Consider the following 20,195-nt stretch of genomic DNA (forward strand, 5'->3'; position numbering starts at 1 on the left):
TGTCTTGCTTTTTACATTTGACCGTTATTTTTCTCGAATTGATTGTTTAACGTTTTTCATTTCGGTGCTTTTCGTAGCTTTCTATACGGTATGGTTTCTCTAAGTATAGTTGAATGCCAAATGGGGGCCTGCAGTTGACAATCTTCTACATCATTTGGTCTCTAGTAGTGTGTTGTGTTATTTATAATTATACCACATTTTCTTATTTTTGAATAGAATGAAGATTAATCGATTGGTATTAATCGAATATTTAAAGTAATACAAGAAATCAATTGACTTACAAGTATAAATTTAATGAAAAGGTATTGAAGGTTAATATATAAATAGTAATTCAGGAAATTTTACCCAAAAAAAAGCAAAGCAAATAAACATCACTCTACTAACTGATGTTTTTTCCGCGTGCTCCATGATTCTATGTCGATTGTTTATCTAAAGGTAACAGTTGGTAAACCTCAGCACCAAAACCAAACAGTAATCAGAAGCAATGATTTTTAATCAACATTCACAAAATGAATTAGTTTAAAAATTGTTTATGCATGCTCTGATTCTATAATTTTGAGGTACTGATTTGTATACTTTCGATCCGATATTGCTCTGATTCTGGATTCCCCCCTCCCCCCCCCCCCCCCCAATTTACTGGAAACAGGGGCGTGGGACGTAAGAACAACTTATAATTTGGAAACACGGAATTGCCGACTAAAGCTGAGATCGAAGCTTTAAGAGATACATTGAATTTGACTGGCATTAAATCTTTCACCATTCGTTTTCTTATTCATAGATCTCCATGTATATGTTATTCACCTCTACGTCTAGTGGTCGATCTACAGGGACCAACGGTTTGTAAACAGTGAGGTTACGAGTTCGTGATTGACGGTTTTTCTTGTTAAGATCGTTGATTCTTTCCTTGTACTACGGCTTCCTCCACACACACAATAATTGGCTGCGATAAAAAAAAATCCACGTGCCAAAAGTTTTGTAAGACACCAACAGTCAGTCCCTCTATACCAATATTCCTCTTTCTTAACTGAAATGTCGTTTAAATGGGCTTTTTCTGTACGAATGCCTTGTGTAGCTTAACAGTTTTTTTCTCAGATCGATAAAATTCATAATTAATACCTTATATTTAATATTCCTGATGAGAGAGAGAGAAATCTTAAGAAAATAATATTTTGATCTGGTAGTAAATAAAACAAAATCCTTGCACAAGACGTGATGAAAATAATATTATTTGATACATGTATATTTGTAAAATTTTGAACGTCATAAAACTACTGAGAATTGATAAGGGCAAGTTCAAGAATTTTTTTCTCAATACTGTATCGACTCTCCATATACGGATCTGTATGGTTTTGGAGGTATTCTATGCTTTGTTTTCATTCTTTACAGGTTATCAAATAAATAGAATTCAAGATGTAAAAATTATAAATTGCAGTATGATTAACAATTAGCAATGAGACTACTCTCAACCAGACACTCAATGGCAAAGAAGTTAGTATGAACTTCAACAATGAGCAAAACCCACATCGCATAATAAATTATAACAAAAATGTGTCCATATTACACGGATGCCCAAATCGCACTATCATTTTCTATGTTCAGTGGACCGTGCAATTGTGGGCAACACTCTTAATTTGGCATTAGAATTAGAAAGATCATATCATAAGGAACATGTGTACTAAGTTTCAAGTTGATAAGACATCAACTTCATCAAAAACTACCTTTACCAAAAACTTTAACCTGAAGCGGGACAGACGAAAGGACACACAGATCATGCAGGAAACATAATGCCCAAAAATGGGGCTGAAAAGAAACAAAATAACAAAAGCAAATAGATTTTTCAATCGAGAAAAATAACTGCCTGATTTACGCACTAAACAACAAACATAAAACACATGATATACAGCATCAAACGACAACCACTAAGTACAGGCTATTGACTTGGGACAGACAAATTTTGATTTTAATCTTTTTTTAAGAGTCCAAATATTTAACAGCCGTTGTGCTAAGAACGTATTATTTCCGGTTGACAATTTTTAACAAAATTAATACTCATATGAAAACGCTTCTCGCTTATCACATGGTATTGGACACTAGACAGAAACATTTTGCTCACAATATGGGAAGTTGCTAGGTGGTTTTTAACATGTTCATAGATAACTTCAGTCTTTAGTTTTATTTATTTTTCTCTTTTCTTATCATATTTGTTCACTAAACAAGGAGGACGATCGGGACATAAAGCACCAGCTTTAAGATGCAAATAAGAATAAGATCAAGACATCATTTGTTTTTTTCTTTTTATATAGTGTTCAAAATAATACTGTATATAATCACTCACGATAACAACTGCTAAAAACCTAGTACCAATAATATGAACAAAAGTATTAACAATTGAGCATTTAGAGTTATATAACACTTTTTGACATCAACAAAACAGATCTGATTATCTTTAAAAGCAATTTACAAAAAACTACTAGAATCAAGTCGGTTAGCATTGTGGCTACGTGTAAGATCTGTTTGTTGAAAGAGTAGAAATACTGTTTGCAGTAAGAAATTAGCATCAAAACACATTTTTTTTTACAAAATACTAACATGTATTAATAAAGGTATGTCTTGTAAAATTACAGATAACGAATGTATGTTTAAAAAAAATCAAGCAACGATCTGCATTCGGACATTCGATGTTTCACTTTCTTAATTTATAAAACATGGTTAATAGCTGACAAACTTGAATGGCAATACAGTATTAACATTTTGCTACCGGAAGAGACGTCATTTTTCTTTGAAATACTGTTTTGGTATTAAACTTATTAAAGACATTTCTTTTAAAGCTGTTATCCTGAGAAAACATTTATACAAACAAAACAAGCAAGCAAGCCAACAAAATATTTAGATTGGAAGTATAAGGATAACAGCTCTAACAGGGTTGTGTCTATAATACCGAATTTCAATATGATCAACTGGATTGTTTCTGGCAGTCTGTAGCTCATAAATCAGTTATTTTGTTTTAAGGATGAACGAATTATATGTGGACCCAGGAATCATTTCTCTGTGTAGGATGGTAACATAGAACGAGTAATACTGCACTGGCACGTGTCCTTGAAAAAACAAATGTTCTAGTTTTTGATTTTATTTGCATTGGTTTTAAATCCGAACTGTTCTTTCTCCCTTGTCAGTCATCTTTATAATTTATTTAACACATATATTAAACAATAAAGTTAAGCTACAAAAACAAGTGAAATACTGGCGAACTGAAAGACTATGGCTTGAAATCTACATGTATCTTAGATACTTAAGTAGTACAAAGTACAACAAACTACAATATGAAGCATTGGTGCAAGAACTGAGGCATTGGGTTTTTATATAATACTGGTGCGGCTTTGAAGATCTCGTGAACTATTGCACTGAACGTTTCTCTTCATGGACGTCGTATACCTGGAAAAAAAACACCATCATTTAATCAAACAGAAAAAATAACTTTGGTTGTTTGCCATTTCTGGTAGGAAACTATGCAACACATTCTCCAGGGAAGTATAACTACGGTGTATAGCGTTAAAATGATTTGATGTTTACCTTATAATCTCATTAGTGTGGATATTTTTATTTTTTACATATACACTTCCATTTACAAACATCTATATTTTTCAGCTATTTTCTTTAAAGGGATACTAAATCCAAAAGTCGAAAAACAAAATGACAATGCCATGGCAAAACACGAAATAGGACAAAACTGAGAAACAGTACACAACACGCATAATAGAAAACTGAAGATAAAGCAATACAAACCCCACAAAAAAACGGGAGTGATCTCTGGTGCTCCGGAAAGATAAACAGATCCTGCTCAACTCTAAATTAATGTTTATAGATATATGAAGATGTTGTATGTGTGCCAATGAGACAACTCTCCATTCAATAGATATAGGAAGATGTGGTGTAAGTGCCAATGAGACAACTCTCCATCCAATAGATAAAGGAAGATGTTGTATGTGTGCCAATGAGACAACTCTCCATCCAAATAACATTTTTTTTTATAAAAGTAACCCACTATAAGTCAAGGTACGGCCTTCAACAAGGAGCCTTGGCTCACACCGAACGACAAGCTATGAAGGGCCTCAAGATTACAAGTGTAAAACCATTCAGACGGGAAAACCAACGGTCTAATCTACACAAAAAAAAACGAGAAACGAGAAACAAGTATGATTTACATAAACAAACGACAACTACTGTACGTCAAATTCCTTAATGCTTACCTTCTATTTCCACAACTGATCATTGAGTACTGGTGTTAGTATCTGATGTCTCTGGCTCTGAAACGGATACAAAGAAACATAAATCTTACATACCATAATTGTCAGCTAGTTCTTATAAGCAAGTTAAAAATTCAATAATATTTAACTGTCTTGTTTTAACCTTTTCTGAACACAACTTGTACAATGTATAATTACGAAGATACACGTAATGTTATTTGAAGTCTGAAGAAATTTAACATATAGTTTAAAATAATACTTACCCCATTCTGTGAAACATAATTACTTAGACCGACATTTGTTACAGTGTGTATTAAAAAAGTTATAACAATTTAACTATCTCTTTGTCTTATTTTACTTGGCGTAGTGAAATATTTTCTTTATTTTAATTAGGACAGTCTTTATTTTTTGTAATGTGGGAACTATTTATGAAGATAGAAGAATACATAATTTATCTGGTTTTACTGTAAATGTAGTTTGCTGTCTGACGTATTGACACGCACCTGTTTTTTCATATACATGTATAAGGAAACTGCTCTGTTAGAAAGGCTAAATGTTAACATTAAAGAGATTTGTAATGTTATGCTGCAGCAGTGACTGTCTATACTAACTAGAAATGCTAAATGTTAACATTAAAGAGATTTGTAATGTTATGCTGCAGCAGTGACTGTCTATACTAACTTAGACTGTCCCTGGCTGCAGTGACTGTCTATACTAACTTAGACTGTCCCTGGCTGCAGTAGTGACTGTCTATACTATTTTAGACTGTCCCTGGCTGCAGTAGTGACTGTCTTTACTAACCTAGACTGTCCCTGGCTGCAGTGACTGTCTATTCTTACTTAGACTATCCCTGGCTGCAGTGACTGTCTATACTAACTTAGACTGTCCCTGGCTGCAGTAGTGACTGTCTATACTAACTAAGACTGTCCCTGGCTGCAGGAGTGACTGTCTATACTAACTTAGACTGTCCCTGGCTGCAGTGACTGTCTATACTAACTTAGACTTCCCTGGCTGCAGTGACTGTCTATACTAACTTAGACTGTCCATGGCTGCAGTAGTGACTGTCTATACTAACTTAGACTGTCCCTGGCTGCAGCTGTGATTGTCTATACTAACTTAGACTGTCCCTGGCTGCAGTGACTGTCTATACCAACTTAGACTTCCCTGGCTGCAGTAACAAGAAATATAACCAAAATTCAAGTGAAAGACTTTTAGGCATTGAAACAAATAAATGACCAGATTTATAAGTCAACTAATCTACCTTATATCAAAATGCCGATCTGTATTTCAAAATAATATTATTTTAAAAAGTATTTGTTAAGATCAAATTTAAAAATGTAATTAATTCAAATTACGTTATTCCTTTTCACACACAAAATCAACATTAGCTTATGTTATAAAGCGTTTCACACTGGTTTTATTAGCATTTAAATGCGATAGTTTATTTAATCTACAATACAAGCACAAAACGTATTACCCTATATTTTGTTGAAAGTGGTCATTTCTTTCGGGTATTTAAAAAAGTAAATTCTTTTGTTATCCAAACAATATTATGCAATTGGAACTAAATTAAAACTTAAGTAGAATAACTAAAGTCCCACGATCGAACTTTGCCAATCGTGATATAAACTTTTAAAATCAATTGAAATTGACCACCTACAACTAATATGTCATAAATTCTAGTTTGTATCGTTCTACAAAAGGTCCATCATCCAACTGCAAGGGAGAATGTCCACAAAGCTGTTTTATTTAGTCATAACGATTGTAAGATTTCTTTTAATAAAGATTTGTACATCAAAACATATTGGCAATATTGATCAGAATAATCCGACCATATCACTGTATATAAAAATAGCATAAACATGGCATGATTGTTGTGCAACAGTATTTATCAAAACGATTTAAAGAGAGTAAAGCTAATACAATGACATTTCTATTTAATTTAAGTCCTCTGTGAATATACTCCAATGGATTTAAGTTATTTATGACTTAGAACAGACTATGTGAACAAACTCCCTTGCATCTAAGAACTTCAATACAAATCCTGGACCCTAATACAAAATAAACCATAAATACCAGTGTCTAAGAACTAACAGTCCAGTGGAAAGTAGTTTAAGATGTCTATATCTATACATAGAAATAAAATTAAACTATGCTTCGTTTGAAATAGTATAATCTTTTTCATAAGTTTGGCATTGAGCCTTTTCTTCCTGTTGTTCAGGTTCATTCAATTAATATTGCATATCTGACTTCTTGAAAAGTATTTAAAATTCAAAAAAAACTCAATAAAAAAATTTAATTTAATTATTAATGATGTGCTGTGAAAAGCTTGGTAGAAATGTGAAGTAAGATTTGAACTAGGGTATTTTTTTGTTAATGTGTGAGTTTAAAGGTGAGTTTGCTTCATGAAATCGTCGCCTAAACTATTATTGACTAAGGTAGAGCTATAACAACAGAGCCATTCACACCACAATAGCACTACAACTAAAGCTCCATGCCACAGAATGTGGTACCTTCTTGATAACGTGAACGCTTGTAATAGTTGTGATGTGAATAAAAATTGGTTGTTCGTGACGCTGATGGTATTCGTGTGGAATACGTATTGGTTGTGTGCATGGCAGTTGGTGTGGTATAAAAGCTGGTTATTCGTGTTGCCGATGGGGTACGTCTGTTTCTCCTTGTGGACCAATAACTACCTGTGTGATGCTGTTCTGTTGTTTTTGGTCTATAGACGTTCATGATTAAAGCAGCATCGGTTGATTCAGGAACCTCATCTCTTGGCCCTGGGAACCTAAATGTAAAATTATTCTGTTGTTGAAAAGAAGGCTGAGATACTACTAGTATTCGAAACAAAAAAAGATTTTATGACTTATTTTTTGGGGAAAATCCTACAATTTAAAATTTTCATTGGAAGGTTGAAATTCATAAAATAAAAACATTGTTTTTGAAACTAATATACATGTCTTTGGAAATGAGGCGTTATTACTTGGAGTATTTATATACAAGAATATGTATGAGTGACAATGAGACAACTTCCCATTGTCCATCCAACATTATTTTGTGTTTTAATGGCGTTCTTTGATTAGAAATTGATTTTGCTTTGTGCCAAAAACACAAGAAACCTACCATGCGTTTTGGTACAGATGCGAGTGTCGGTCTTCACAGGCTTGGCGGAATTCTCCGAGCTGCAAAATAAATAAACTTTATTCCATATTGATAGAATTTTAGTAGGGTTTTCTATATGAATCAAATATTGAATAAAAAAGCTTATTTACCAGCTAAAAAAGTGTATTCACCGAGGAAAACGTCGCATGCTTTTACGGGTATAAAAACTGTTCATGAACAGTTACTGTGAAATGTTTGACGTACAAATGGTTTTGGTAAATAGTTGTTATTTTAAAAAGACATATTTTAGAACATGGAATTAAAAAAATTACTGTCTTTTTCTTTTTACTGTGTCTCGGTAAAGATGTGGTTTAATTGACATGAAAAACTTAGTACATTCACTCCGGCCATTGGCCTCAGAGAATATAAGTTTTTCAAAAGTCAATAAAACCACATATTTACCTATAGACAGTAATTGTATAATATTCTATTGCAGATTATATTTTTTTAAATATGAAACTCTGAGCTATACCTAGCAGTACGGTTACAAGAATAAAATATAATTGTGTATGAGCTATCAATGTCACTGTAAATATTTATTGTTGTTTAGGTCCACTGGTAAATCAACGGAAGACGGTTTAAACTCTAGCAGACAATGTCTTCTGTTTTGAGATAAATAGTTGCCAACCTTAATCGTAAAAGCCTTAGTGCCTTGATTTAGAATACTGCAAGTGGCAGTAAAATGCAAATTTACCATAATCTGTTTTCCTGTTCGAGACACTTTCCAGTCGGTGCTATTAGGTATTCCCCAGCCAACTTCCCCAACTTTACTGGTCCTGGGCCTGTGGAAAGGTGTTCCAGTTGCAGGTCTCCACAGGTAATCAGTCTCACTGGTGCCTTCTCTGGACATGGTCCCTATACCGACCTGTCTGTGCTCCTGATTGACAGTCATCAAGTGATCTTTAGTAGCATCTGGACCTGAGAATGTATGTTGAACTGATTTATTCATACGGAGAAATTAGATGACGAGGCAATGACAAGCCTTGAATATTTTTCCTATACTGATTATCACAGAATTCGACCATATATGAAAGATCACAAAGGCATACAGAAAAGGACCAAATTTCATGGAAAGAGGAAGTGTCAGTTTTCCCGTATTTCTCATCCAAGACCAAGCTGTTGCAAAAAGTTTTCCTATCATTACTATGTACTTACTGTACAATGCACAGAATCGCATCTATTGTAGTTTAGTTACTTTTTACAAGAATTCGAATTCGTAAATATATATATAAAAAAGAACACTTACCTTGCGTTGCATATGATTAATTTTGAATAAACGAATAACTGTAAACTGTTGCTAATTCAAGAGTCTTCTCTTGTAGCTCAAACTGCATGTGTGTAAATATTAAAATATGTACATATTGAAAATTGTCTTTCGGATAAAGCTGCAAAAGCGTCGATTTTAGACCAGACACGAATTTACAGGGTTATAATGGATATGAAAATTTAATAGAAATAAAGAAAATAGTTCACAACATTAAATCCATACATGCGCTTGACAAATCCAATGCAACTAAGGCTACAGCTTTTTTATTGTTCTTTTCCGATTCTTAAGGCTGAAGACTGAAATCCTAAACATGTGACAGCAGTTGCAAATTAAAGTACATTTTTTTTAATTTTTTAATTTTCAAATTCTCAAGACTTCATCAACTTGTCAATTTTATCTTTAAGTTTTGCAATTTATGAAAACTAAATCTTCCTCTTCGTTGCAGTAAAAGAAGTAAAAAAAAATATTTCAAATATTTTTCAACCAAACACCCTGTCCATAAATCTGATTGCACTGTCCCGTATTTTCAATGTAAAAAGTAAATTAGTTAATTAGAACTACTCGTGGATTATATAAATCGTAATGGCATACGGTATAAAGGCATACTACATAACTATACGGGACTAGCGTAGCTGTGGCCATTTGTTAGTGATGGATAAGAGTTAGACTGACATTATATACCAAATCTGACAAAAAAAGATAACAGATTTTTATCGGATTGCAGAAACGCTGTTAGTAAACCTCTCCAAAGAAAATTAATTCCTTAAGTCAGTCAAAAAGATTACGTTCGTAATCTCAAAAAATCCAAACACTAGTTTAGCCCAACAACATATTAGTGTGATTGGCTAACGAAGAACCTTGTCAGTGGCCGTTTTCATTTTTGCCGTTTTATATGATAAATACTTAGAGCGAATTTCGGACTTTTGGTTGCTGAGTTGTTTCAATTTAATTTATATTCTAAGTCAACTTTCTCATTTTTTGACATGATGACTTGGACTTACAGTTTTAATTTGACGTGAGTGTTCATTTGAACCTTCAAAATTTGACAAACTATATTTTTTTAAGAAAATGCAAGTAAACACACTTCTACCGCAAAAAAATCAAATAATAAGTGAAATTAGAGAAATCAAATGTATATTATATACAAATATATATGCTCTCTAGTAAAATTGATGACTTGCTGATTTTGCTCACGTAGGAATTGCACTTCACCAAATTGTAAGTCCTGTCTAAAAAAAAATCATCAAAGACACCAAACATAAATACGAGCATTTCGTCTGCATAAGACTTCTCAAAATGTATGTATATCTTTATTCTTGTCAATATTTTTTTAGGGTGTCTCGTTTTTCTTTCAAGTTTGCCGTACTCAACCTGTGTACAAGATATCAAATTAAGTACTTGTGGAAGGGCCCAGTGTTTGAAGCGGTAATAACAAAAGAAAAATCAATGAAACGGGTATCGGAGACTTATTTAACACAGCAGTCTCAGTTGGTACATATATAATATTTATAAGTACTTAATGGATTATTTATTATATGGCAATAAAACTGATAAACAAAGTACAACTGAAATAACAAAATTAAATCCAAGAGGTCTCCGCACAGAATTGATTTTGTCTAGGCCACACAATACCCATTTAATGAGGAAATTGTAACTTTAATTTCCCTATAAAATAATATTATGCTTTCATAATATCATTTTAGATTAGGTTTAAGGTTTCATTTCAACCTCAAATAAGGTAATTATGAGATCAACGCAAAGATAATGGGTCATAGCATAATCACTGGGATCAACTTATACTTTTATTTAAATTCAAGAGCAAAAGATTTTTTTGCTAAATTTTACTGTTATAGAACAACTGACAGTTTCTTAATCTACATGTCTCGTATCATATTGGTAAAGCATAACAAAGATGATAAATTACTAAAAACTGTATTATTTTAAAATACAAATTACCGAAATTTGACATGTGTAACATTTTATCCTGTTTAAACAGAAAATTGTGTGTCATGTTATATGGATCTTTTGAGGCTGAAATAAATGTCTTTCTTTTTATAATAATTTTATAAATACATAAAATAGATATAACTCTCTATAAAAAAATAACTCGCTTGGACCAGTCCTCACCGGTAGTGTATGTCTTTATTTTCAGAATAATGTTGATCAATATTCACTTCATTTATTCTTGTTTTCAAATTATCTAATGTTGTTATTGTTGATATAGTCTTAATTTATTATTATTTTAGCATAATTTTTTCTCAGACATTTAAAAAATGATTAAAAATATGTAAATTTCTATTTAATTTGAAATTCTAATGAAGTCCAACCTGTAAATAGCATTCTTCCCTTCCATGGTTCGTTGCTGTCAATGACATTGTATAGATCTTGTTCGGTCGGCATCTTTGATGATATAGATGTCACCAGTCGTGTGTCAACCACGTTGATCTTCAGCTGATAAATCCACTTGACAACGTGACGCCCAGACGGTTTCTAAGGAAGTCGAGTTTGTTCGAGGCTATACGTAAACATCCGGTTAGATACCAAAAAAGTGAACGTTTTGTTGTTAGAAATTCATTTTAATTTTGTGTTTATTAACGTACAGACGAAAGTCAAAAGGTAAAGTATTACAATATGAAGGTGAAATGAACACATTTAACAGAAATCGATTGATCTATTACTGCATTACAGTCAACTTTAATCTTAAAATCTAAAAGTAGAAAAATGATGTTTTGCCAAATTATGTCAGACACGTGTGTTTTTTATCTACAGATAAAAATTCGACTGATGTATGCTTTTACGGAGAGGTTTTCCTATCATTAACTCTCATAGGGTACAAGTCAAATCGGCACCTGGTCAAATCGGCACCCATAGAAAAAGTCAATTCGGCACCTGGTTAAATAAATCGGCATCTAGTCAAATCGGCACCCATTTCAAGTCAATTCGGCATCCAATAATATATGATAAGATAAACATATATAAATAAAAATCTATTAATCTTTCTATTATTAATTATTTTGGGGTTGGATTAAATAATTAGATACATTGATAAAAATGAAGTCCTACTTAATGTAGATTTATTATTTTCTAAACTTTTTTAAATTATTATAGATACATAATTTACGTTTTTGCTGTTTTAACTATTTACAAGTAGCTATTGCTGTGTTTTCTTCAAAAACTTAAAACAATGAAGCCCTTTAATTAATACATAAGCTGTTGTTTAATTACGAGAATATAAGAACAATACAAAGGAAAACCAAGACTCCCTTTCATGATACTAATCAAGCAAAGCATGCTAAGTAGCAATTTAAAGGTGTTTTTTTTCTCAGGAAACTTCAACCAGCATTAAACCAACAATCATGCAAAATGATCAACTGGTTAAAACATGCATAAGAACATCCAATACTCTGAATATATTTCTGATAGTTTTCCTGACCTATTCACATATTTTCAAATTTGAAAAGTTGACCTATTCCAGGTGCACATCCTATGACCTTGTATGTAGAAAGTGGACTCCCGAGAAAGAAACAACCCACAACCACCCACAAAGACAATAAAATGTAAATATGTCAATATACAGATTACCCCTTTTTCATGTTCTTTGATTTATTGTTTTGTTCAAAATAGTGAAACAGAACATATATTAAACATATCTAGCATGGGTGCCGAAATGACTGCATTGGGTGCCGATTTAACCAGGTGCCAAATTCACTAGGTGCCGATTTGACTATACCCGGTGCCGATTTGACGAGGTGCTGATTTAACCAAGTGCCGATTTGACTAGAATTCCTCTCATAGTCCTCGTTTACAAATTATTAAACCCCAAAACAGTAAAATTTTGACTCGATCATTAGTATTTTTTACATAAAAAAGATATGAATATACAATATAAGATTTGTATAATCCATAGTATATTTGGGCACGAACGTGTAGGGTGCGAAAGCCAAAGGGGTGAACGGACCAAGATTCCTAAATTGTTAGACCTAAATCAAATTTACTGACACACAAAATTTTCTTTTATCTAGATATGAGGGGGGATAGGACCTTTATCGGGACTCCGGGATCTGGGAATTTTTTTTTGACTTTCGGGATTTCATGATTTTAAGTCCGGGATTTCGGGATCTCGTGTTTTTAAGCCTGGGATTTCGGGATCTCATGTTTTTAAGCCCGGGATTTCGGGATCAGTCCCCTCCTACCCCCCCCCCCCCCCTCAGATATGAATAGTGATAACAAAGATATAGATAAATTATTTTCCTTTCCATCTAATTATTTTTTTTCATAATTTATTTTAAATTATATCCGATACTGATATAGACATTTAGTAGTCTCAGTGATTAGGTGGTGATATATGTCATTTGCTACTGTTAATTACTGAATGCTGAAAAAGTGGAGACTCACATTTCACAATAAATCAGTAGTGACCAATCTCTGTGTTATAGTAGTGACTAAGTCTCATATTTAATATAGGATTTCGCTATATTTTTCTATAAATGAACTTTATCTTATACTTTATAGAAAAATGAAATAAAAAAATGGGGTCACTGTTCAATTACATGTACAATCCCAATCTGTCATACATTTTTATTTTTGTCCTTTTTTTCTATTGAACTAATAGGAGAAATAGCGGTAAAAATATCGAAATATAAAAAGAATTAAATTACCGAAATTGCGTAAATTATTTAGTTTATGTACAGCTTATTCGAAAACATCAATCAAAATTATAGGTCACCGATGAATTAAAAAGATATTTCAATCTTAATGCCAAAAAAATGGCTTTTTTTTTGCACCAAAGGGAGATAATTTGGAGCTTTTTCAATGATACCTACATTTTAAATGTAACCTGGGGTCAACACGAATTGATTTTTTTTTAATGATTTTTGTACCATATGATAAAATAGTATAGAATATTTGTTCCAACAGGAATGGATATTATGATAATGTTTATAACAAAGTTTCCGTTAGAACTTCTGTAAGGTGGAACAAATATATGTTGAAAGTGGTCTATACATGTACATGTACCACATCTTCTTATTAAAGTACAAACTGTAGTTCTATTAGAATATATAGAATAGAATAGAATATTTTTATTTCCCAAATTACAGTGCCCATATAAAGGGCATAAAATCAAATACAATTGATTTACACAATTGGTAACAACAACAATAATAGAAGCATATAAATATATACTTGGAATGTAAGCATTGGTCAGAAACAAGCTAAAAACCACATAAAGAAGGCATTCTAATAAAAAATGAGGCTCATCTTCAACTTTACCCAGTGAGCAAAATAGAACAAAGACGCTCGGATCTTTCTATTTGTGTTTTTGAATATCTGTCTGTCTCAATTTTTTAAGAGTGAGCGCTTATTCTTAATTTACAAATTGACAAATGATTGATTGTCTTTTTTTAAGTCCTGTAATTTTAAATATTTTTCTTTTTTAAAACATTTTTTTATACAAAAATAACAACAAGCTTCCCTTTTTCAGAGTCAATTGTTTGATACTTCATTTTATTCCAAAATGTTAAATACATGTAACTTTTACATAATAACTTTTACATAGTTTATTTTCAACATACTGACATAAAGAACCAATTGATTGGTCAAAATTTGGTAATTCAATCTCTCTCTGAATTTAATCTATACTAGAATACTACATTGTTTTTAAATTAGAACTATGTAACTGTTTACAACATATAAATGTATCAAATAATAATCCTTCTTTCAAACGTTCCAGTCTATGACAATATTTTAACATTGATAAAATTATAGTAAAATACATATTATTACAGTAAACATGGTAACCACTTGTAAGGCTAAAGCCAGTCAATACTGAGGTTGTGAGTTCTTGATTTTGCAGATGCACTCCACTCTAATCATAATTGTCTAGGATTGTCAGTTTTCCTTTTGGAGGTCCTCATTTTCTCTGGGCACTACAGTGTCTTCCACCAATGAAAATTGACAGCCACAGGATAGCCCTAAAGTGGTGTTAAAAGGAACACTAACAACCAATCAATCAATAAAAGAGCTGGTTTAAATCAGAAACCCCCTATAGCATGTATATCCATGTTGTATATCATTTACATGTTTATATTCTATATTTAAAAGATGAAAATGTGATTAATTTGTAACCAACTTTAATTTAAGAATTACTTGTACAATGATGGTTTTGTCTTTCCAATTAGGTATAATACAAAATGGACTCTACATATCTGAAGAAACACTTAGGGAACAGTTTAACAGCCTGTTTAGCTGAAGTAGCAGAGAAAAGACCAAGGGATCCAGTTGAATACATAGCACAATGGTTATATAAATATATGGAAAATCAGAATCATGCTGCAGAGGTACGAAACTTTAAATTAAATTTAAAAAAACAATATTTATGATTGAAATATTCTACTCTCATTTAAATTTGTATTTTTCATGTGAGGTAACACAGTTATTTTGGATTGTATTTCTTCTGGACATAAATTTTAATTAAAAAAATCACACCTTCAGGCTTCTCTCCCTTCCATTTCTCAAAAAGATTTCTATAGGGTAGTGTATTCCTTATGCAACAAATTAATGATATGGAACATAAAGTAAATAAAAGGCCCCAAAAAAACCCAAATGTAATACAAGGCAAACATTCTTTAAACATTATCCTTTCGTTTGATGTTTTTGAGCATTTCATTTTGCCATTTAATTAAAACTTATGTCTAGAAATTGACTATGAAGGTCAGTTGAAAACAAAACTTTACTGAAACAAAAGAGATGATTACAGCTTCCCGATTGTGATCTTTTCATTTTAAAACCAAGAGTTCCAAACAGTGAAGTTGAAATCATCACTTCATAAATTTTACATACAATGTACACCACCATGAGTTTGTTGACCTTATAGAATATCTGTTATACAGATGATATCAGCTATGTTCCTCATGTCATAACTACAATTCTGTTTCATTCATAAAAGTGACCTACTGAATTAGACTATTTATATGTTTTGTAATAAAATGAGCAACACGACATATGTGGAGCAGGATATGCTTTCCCTATCAGATCTCCTGAAATCATCCCCAGTATAAGGTGTGGTTGATGTTGTTGTTGTACCCTATTTAAGCTATTTTGTTCATGCATCATTCTCAATATAATGGAATTTGATGCGACTGTCGTACAAGTGAGAGGTTAAGTGCTTTAAAACCAGGTTCAATCCACCATTTTTAAAATGCCTGTATCCTGCCAGAAATATAACAGTTTTTGTCCATTCTTTTGCTGTTTTTTATCATTAATGCTTTGATTTTTCTATTTGATTAGGGTTTTGACATGTCTTTGGAGTTCAGTATACTTTGTGATTTAACTTTTTAGTAACTAGTTTTAAGATATTAATCATAAGTTGTGTTTTTTTCATAGACTTTTTAATTGTTATACATATTTGGTAATTTTTGGTGTTACAAGGGTTTCAAAATTGAGACGTCCAGCTCGATTTCGATGCATCCAGGACACGTATACATGTCTTAAAGAGAATCCTGGGTGTACATGTATGTGTTGAAAGTCAAATATATTTCATCAACATTTCAAGTGCTCATTACATATTTATCCTTTCATTTATTATAGAAAGTGAGAGAAATTGAACAATTAGAAGAAGAAAAGAAGAACTTTGTCAAAGATGAGGAACTGAAAGAAAAAAGGAAGTTGGAAGCAGAACAGATTGCCAAAGAGGATGAAGAAAGAAGACAGGTATATAGAGAATCATATTGAAATATGTTATAATAAATTATATATGCAATGCAGTACTGTATGTGTAAAATTACATTATGGTTCTTGAAAAAAAATAACTTAACAAAAATATGGTACTCTAAGGAAAATTAAAGGCAACCGTAATGGCCTTCAGAAATGATAAAAACCCATACTGTAAGTCGGCCAAAAAAAGGGCCCAACATGAGTCAGTCTTTAACTGTATTCAGTCTGTTTGTTTGTAATAAAAGGAATACTGATGTTTTGTAAAGTCACAAAAATACCAGACATCTTTCATCTTTAAACTTTATATACAGTATACAGTTTGACAATAGAAGTGGAGATAAATACAAGAGTTTACAAAAATATTGTTATTATTTACAGTCAGTTGGATTTAATCTTGTAAAAATAAGCCAAAAATTTAGAAAGGGTAAACAGCTGAAATTTGTCAGTAATCTTAATTACAGCTATATTTTGCACTCATGAGCTTTTATTTGTACACCTGAATTGTATGTTTGTTATACTTACATAAAGGTAATACATTGTCTATTCTTAGGCTGATGCAGAGAGAGCATTGAAAGAGAGTTCATCAACAAAACTTCCACCTGTTATTGAGGCAAATGAACCAGCTGAAGACATGTCAAAGGTGACTGAAGAAACATCAGAACAGAAAACAGATGAAACAGAGAAAAAAGAAGAGGAGGAAGAGAAAAAGGTCAGTATACAGATATTTATATATGGGGGAATGATTTAGAATGTTGTGTAAATGTTAGTTTGTTAATTATCTCAGAGTACTCCAGCTTCCTCCACCAATAAATATAAAAAAGAAGTAGTGGTATGATTGCCAATGAGACACTATCCACTATCCACAAAAGACCAAAAAGACACAAACATTAACAATTATAGCTCACCATATGGCCTTCAACAATGAGCAAAGCCCATACCGCATATAGTCAGCTATAAAAGGCCCCATTAAGACAATGTAAAACAATTCAAACGTGAAAACTAACAGCCTTATTTATGTAAAAAAATGAAGACTGGCTGTTGCAATATAGCTTAACATGATTGTAGAGGCATTTAACAATCAATCATATAATCACCTTATGTAGTGTAATAAATTAATTTAATCTCCATATACTGTATCACCTTTCCATCTTCTGTATGAATTTTATTTTATTATTAACAGGAAGAAGAACCAGAAAGTAAAGAAGAAGACAAGGAAGAAACAGAAGAGAAAGAAGGAGACCAGGAAGATTAATACCAGGATAATACTCATTTTAACTGTGTATCAACATTCAAAACATAGGGAGATTGTCAAATACCTTTTTTGTCTTCCTACTACAAGATAAGCAAAAAGTGGATGTATTTTTACACAAATTTCAAAAAAGAAATCTATAATGTTAAATAATTGATTGCATTTTTTTGCAGAAGTTTTTGATTGTTTAAAGCACACAATAGGAAAGGAACCTAATTGTTAGTTGGCCTTACTTATTATGTTTGTCATCACAATATTATGTAGAGTAAACTTTATCAAACATGGATTTTTGCCTTACACTGCACAATAGCTCTTATTGAAAATGTAGTCACTATTTTACATGAGATTAATTGCTATGAATGAAGTTAGGTTTGACATGTTGCCAATTGTTTAATTTTTGCAACAATTTTGATTTTTTTAAATCTAACTAAAGATTATTTGACCATTTGTCTTATTTTAAACATTTACTATTTATAGGTGTATTTTATCAACCAGATTAAGTTTTCAGTATTATAGATATTGTTTAATCAGCATATTTCAGAACTATATGTTTTGTTCTAAGTCAAAATGGTGCTGATTATTAATTGAAGCATTACTAACAATAACAAACCAATACGTGCCATTATGTATAGATACACAGTCCCTGTCTTAAGTGGCCCCATGGATACAATGGTCTATCATTTTAAACAGTGTTCTCCCCAGGGCCTTTTAGCATGATGGTTATGGATGCTATATTTTTAAATGTGATGCTATCTGAATTGGGTTTCTTATAGATTATGTTACAGATGTGATGCTATAATTTGAAGAAGCACGATGGTATTTCAAATTTCCTTGTATACCATGATGCTAAATGCAATCTCTGAGGAGAACACTGATTTATACAATGTCCAGTTTGTATCAGCTTTAAGTATTTCATGGAAATCTTTGCAGATAACAAAGACCCTGCTAATACAGTACTATAATGGTTATTTTATTGGAATTTTAAATGTTTTGTAACCTACATGGATTATTAAGTTTCTAAACAATAGCTGTTGCAGTGAAGGTCATATTAGGAGAGGGACATCTAGTGATAGTATAATTACACCACATCTTGCCTTTATTTTTTATGTATTATTTTCTCTGGTCATTATTTAATCAAACAGTGCTCGTACAATCCTAAAACAGCATTCCTTATTTTTGATGTGATAAAAATATTTATGATTTGTTTATATGATTTATTTATTGTGAAATTTACAGAATAAATATTATGATTTTCTTTTCTGTGTTCTATTTGTTATACCTTTAAAAGAGGGGTGAAAGATACCAGAGGGACAGTCAAACTTGAAGGTTGAAAGTTGAAACACATGATTTCGGGTTTTTACATGTGTCTTCAGTCTGTCCTTTTATCATTGAGACCATAGGTACAAAGATTTTCATGTGGTTTATGACTTCCTTAGAATGACCAGTTATGCTTCAGTTGACGGGTCATCACAAACTATTGCATGCAGTGGTGAAGGTCCAGAACTGGTACACATTATTCTTGTTTGCAGGAGTTATGCCCCTTCAATTTTTGTTCATAAACAACCTTTATAATATAGTTTACGTTGATACCAGAATTAAAATTTTTGTAAGCTCGATGTATGTATCTTTTACGAATGCCATTCATAAGTTACGCAAGAATAACAAAAAGTTGAAAATGTCAAATAAAGTAGAATTCGGTAAGTTTTACCAAATACCCATGGTAGATCAAGGGAGGATGTACAGGACGAAAGCCACCATTTTAATCACCAATTTTTAATCTCTTACTTAATGGAACTAATTACATTTTGGTATAAAATCGTCCCAAAAAGTTTAATCCAAATATTTTTACATAAGGGAAAGCCCATACTAAGTCAGGAATATGAGTGTTTTTTTTTTCATTTGTTTTATGTGTTTGAGCTTTTGATTATGCCATATTATACTGTGGATTCATTATTATTATTAGTTAGATATCAATTTTTGTGGGAAAAGGTGAACCTGTTCAACGAAGTGCAGATTTTCTATTAGGTTGCATGACTTTAACTAAGCCACGAAATCACATATCCACGAAAGGGCAATGTTTCTGCAAACCACGAAAATTGGTACACACGAAAATAATTGAATCGACAGTAATATAAATGTTTTTTTGTTTTTGATTTCCCTTGAAGTTCGTTATTTTTTTCTTTTAACGTTTTAAAGATGTTCAAATCATGTAAATGGAGAAGGAAGAGATACATCAAGGTAACAAACAGAAACTGATGATATCTCATCAACTTAAAAGGTAATGAGACTGGGTTTTGTGATAGGATAAAAAATTTAAAATTTAAAACAACACGCTTAATCATTTCTTGTGTCTGAAGCGCCTTTAACCAATTTTGAATGATAACCGTAAAACTAAGGAGTGTCCAATTCCAATCATTCTACTTCATACCTTTGTTGGTGAAAGAAACACAACCATTTTAATGCAGTTTATATGTGTGAACACGTTTGAACATTTTCCATTAGCTGACATTATATTAACTACTTACGATGGAGCAGAGGGTATGATTCTGCGATTTTC

The 20,195-nt window shown here is 31.9% G+C and overlaps 2 protein-coding genes across 2 annotated transcripts; one reads left to right on the forward strand and one right to left on the reverse strand.

Moving 5' to 3' along the window:
• Positions 1 to 2,280: 2,280 nt before the first annotated feature.
• On the reverse strand, positions 2,281 to 11,159 carry LOC134725728 (protein SPMIP2-like). Its single transcript, XM_063589764.1, has 6 exons — positions 11,004 to 11,159; positions 8,104 to 8,327; positions 7,371 to 7,429; positions 6,941 to 7,035; positions 4,248 to 4,304; positions 2,281 to 3,432 (listed from the first exon to the last, which is right to left on the reverse strand). Exons 1-5 carry the CDS (start codon positions 11,074 to 11,076, stop codon positions 4,267 to 4,269), a joined length of 489 nt encoding a protein of 162 aa, XP_063445834.1. The 5' UTR covers positions 11,077 to 11,159; the 3' UTR covers positions 2,281 to 3,432; positions 4,248 to 4,266.
• On the forward strand, positions 11,148 to 18,893 carry LOC134725727 (uncharacterized). Its single transcript, XM_063589763.1, has 5 exons — positions 11,148 to 11,292; positions 14,856 to 15,014; positions 16,264 to 16,386; positions 16,940 to 17,098; positions 17,570 to 18,893. Exons 2-5 carry the CDS (start codon positions 14,868 to 14,870, stop codon positions 17,639 to 17,641), a joined length of 501 nt encoding a protein of 166 aa, XP_063445833.1. The 5' UTR covers positions 11,148 to 11,292; positions 14,856 to 14,867; the 3' UTR covers positions 17,642 to 18,893.
• The last annotated feature ends 1,302 nt before the right edge of the window (positions 18,894 to 20,195 follow it).

Source organism: Mytilus trossulus, chromosome 7 (genome assembly GCF_036588685.1).
Source record: "Mytilus trossulus isolate FHL-02 chromosome 7, PNRI_Mtr1.1.1.hap1, whole genome shotgun sequence".
Classification (NCBI taxonomy): domain Eukaryota; kingdom Metazoa; phylum Mollusca; class Bivalvia; order Mytilida; family Mytilidae; genus Mytilus; species Mytilus trossulus.

Coding starts and splice junctions, on each gene's coding strand:
- LOC134725728 (XM_063589764.1), bottom strand. CDS start 11,076: ATGCCGACCGAACAAGATCTATACAATGTCATTGACAGCAACGAACCA. Junction 7,430..8,103: donor GAACAGGAAAACAGATTATG/GTAAATTTGCAT, acceptor TTTATTTTGCAG/CTCGGAGAATTCCGCCAAGC. Junction 4,305..6,940: donor AACAGAACAGCATCACACAG/GTAGTTATTGGT, acceptor TATCCGTTTCAG/AGCCAGAGACATCAGATACT.
- LOC134725727 (XM_063589763.1), top strand. CDS start 14,868: ATGGACTCTACATATCTGAAGAAACACTTAGGGAACAGTTTAACAGCC. Junction 15,015..16,263: donor ATCAGAATCATGCTGCAGAG/GTACGAAACTTT, acceptor CATTTATTATAG/AAAGTGAGAGAAATTGAACA. Junction 16,387..16,939: donor AGGATGAAGAAAGAAGACAG/GTATATAGAGAA, acceptor GTCTATTCTTAG/GCTGATGCAGAGAGAGCATT.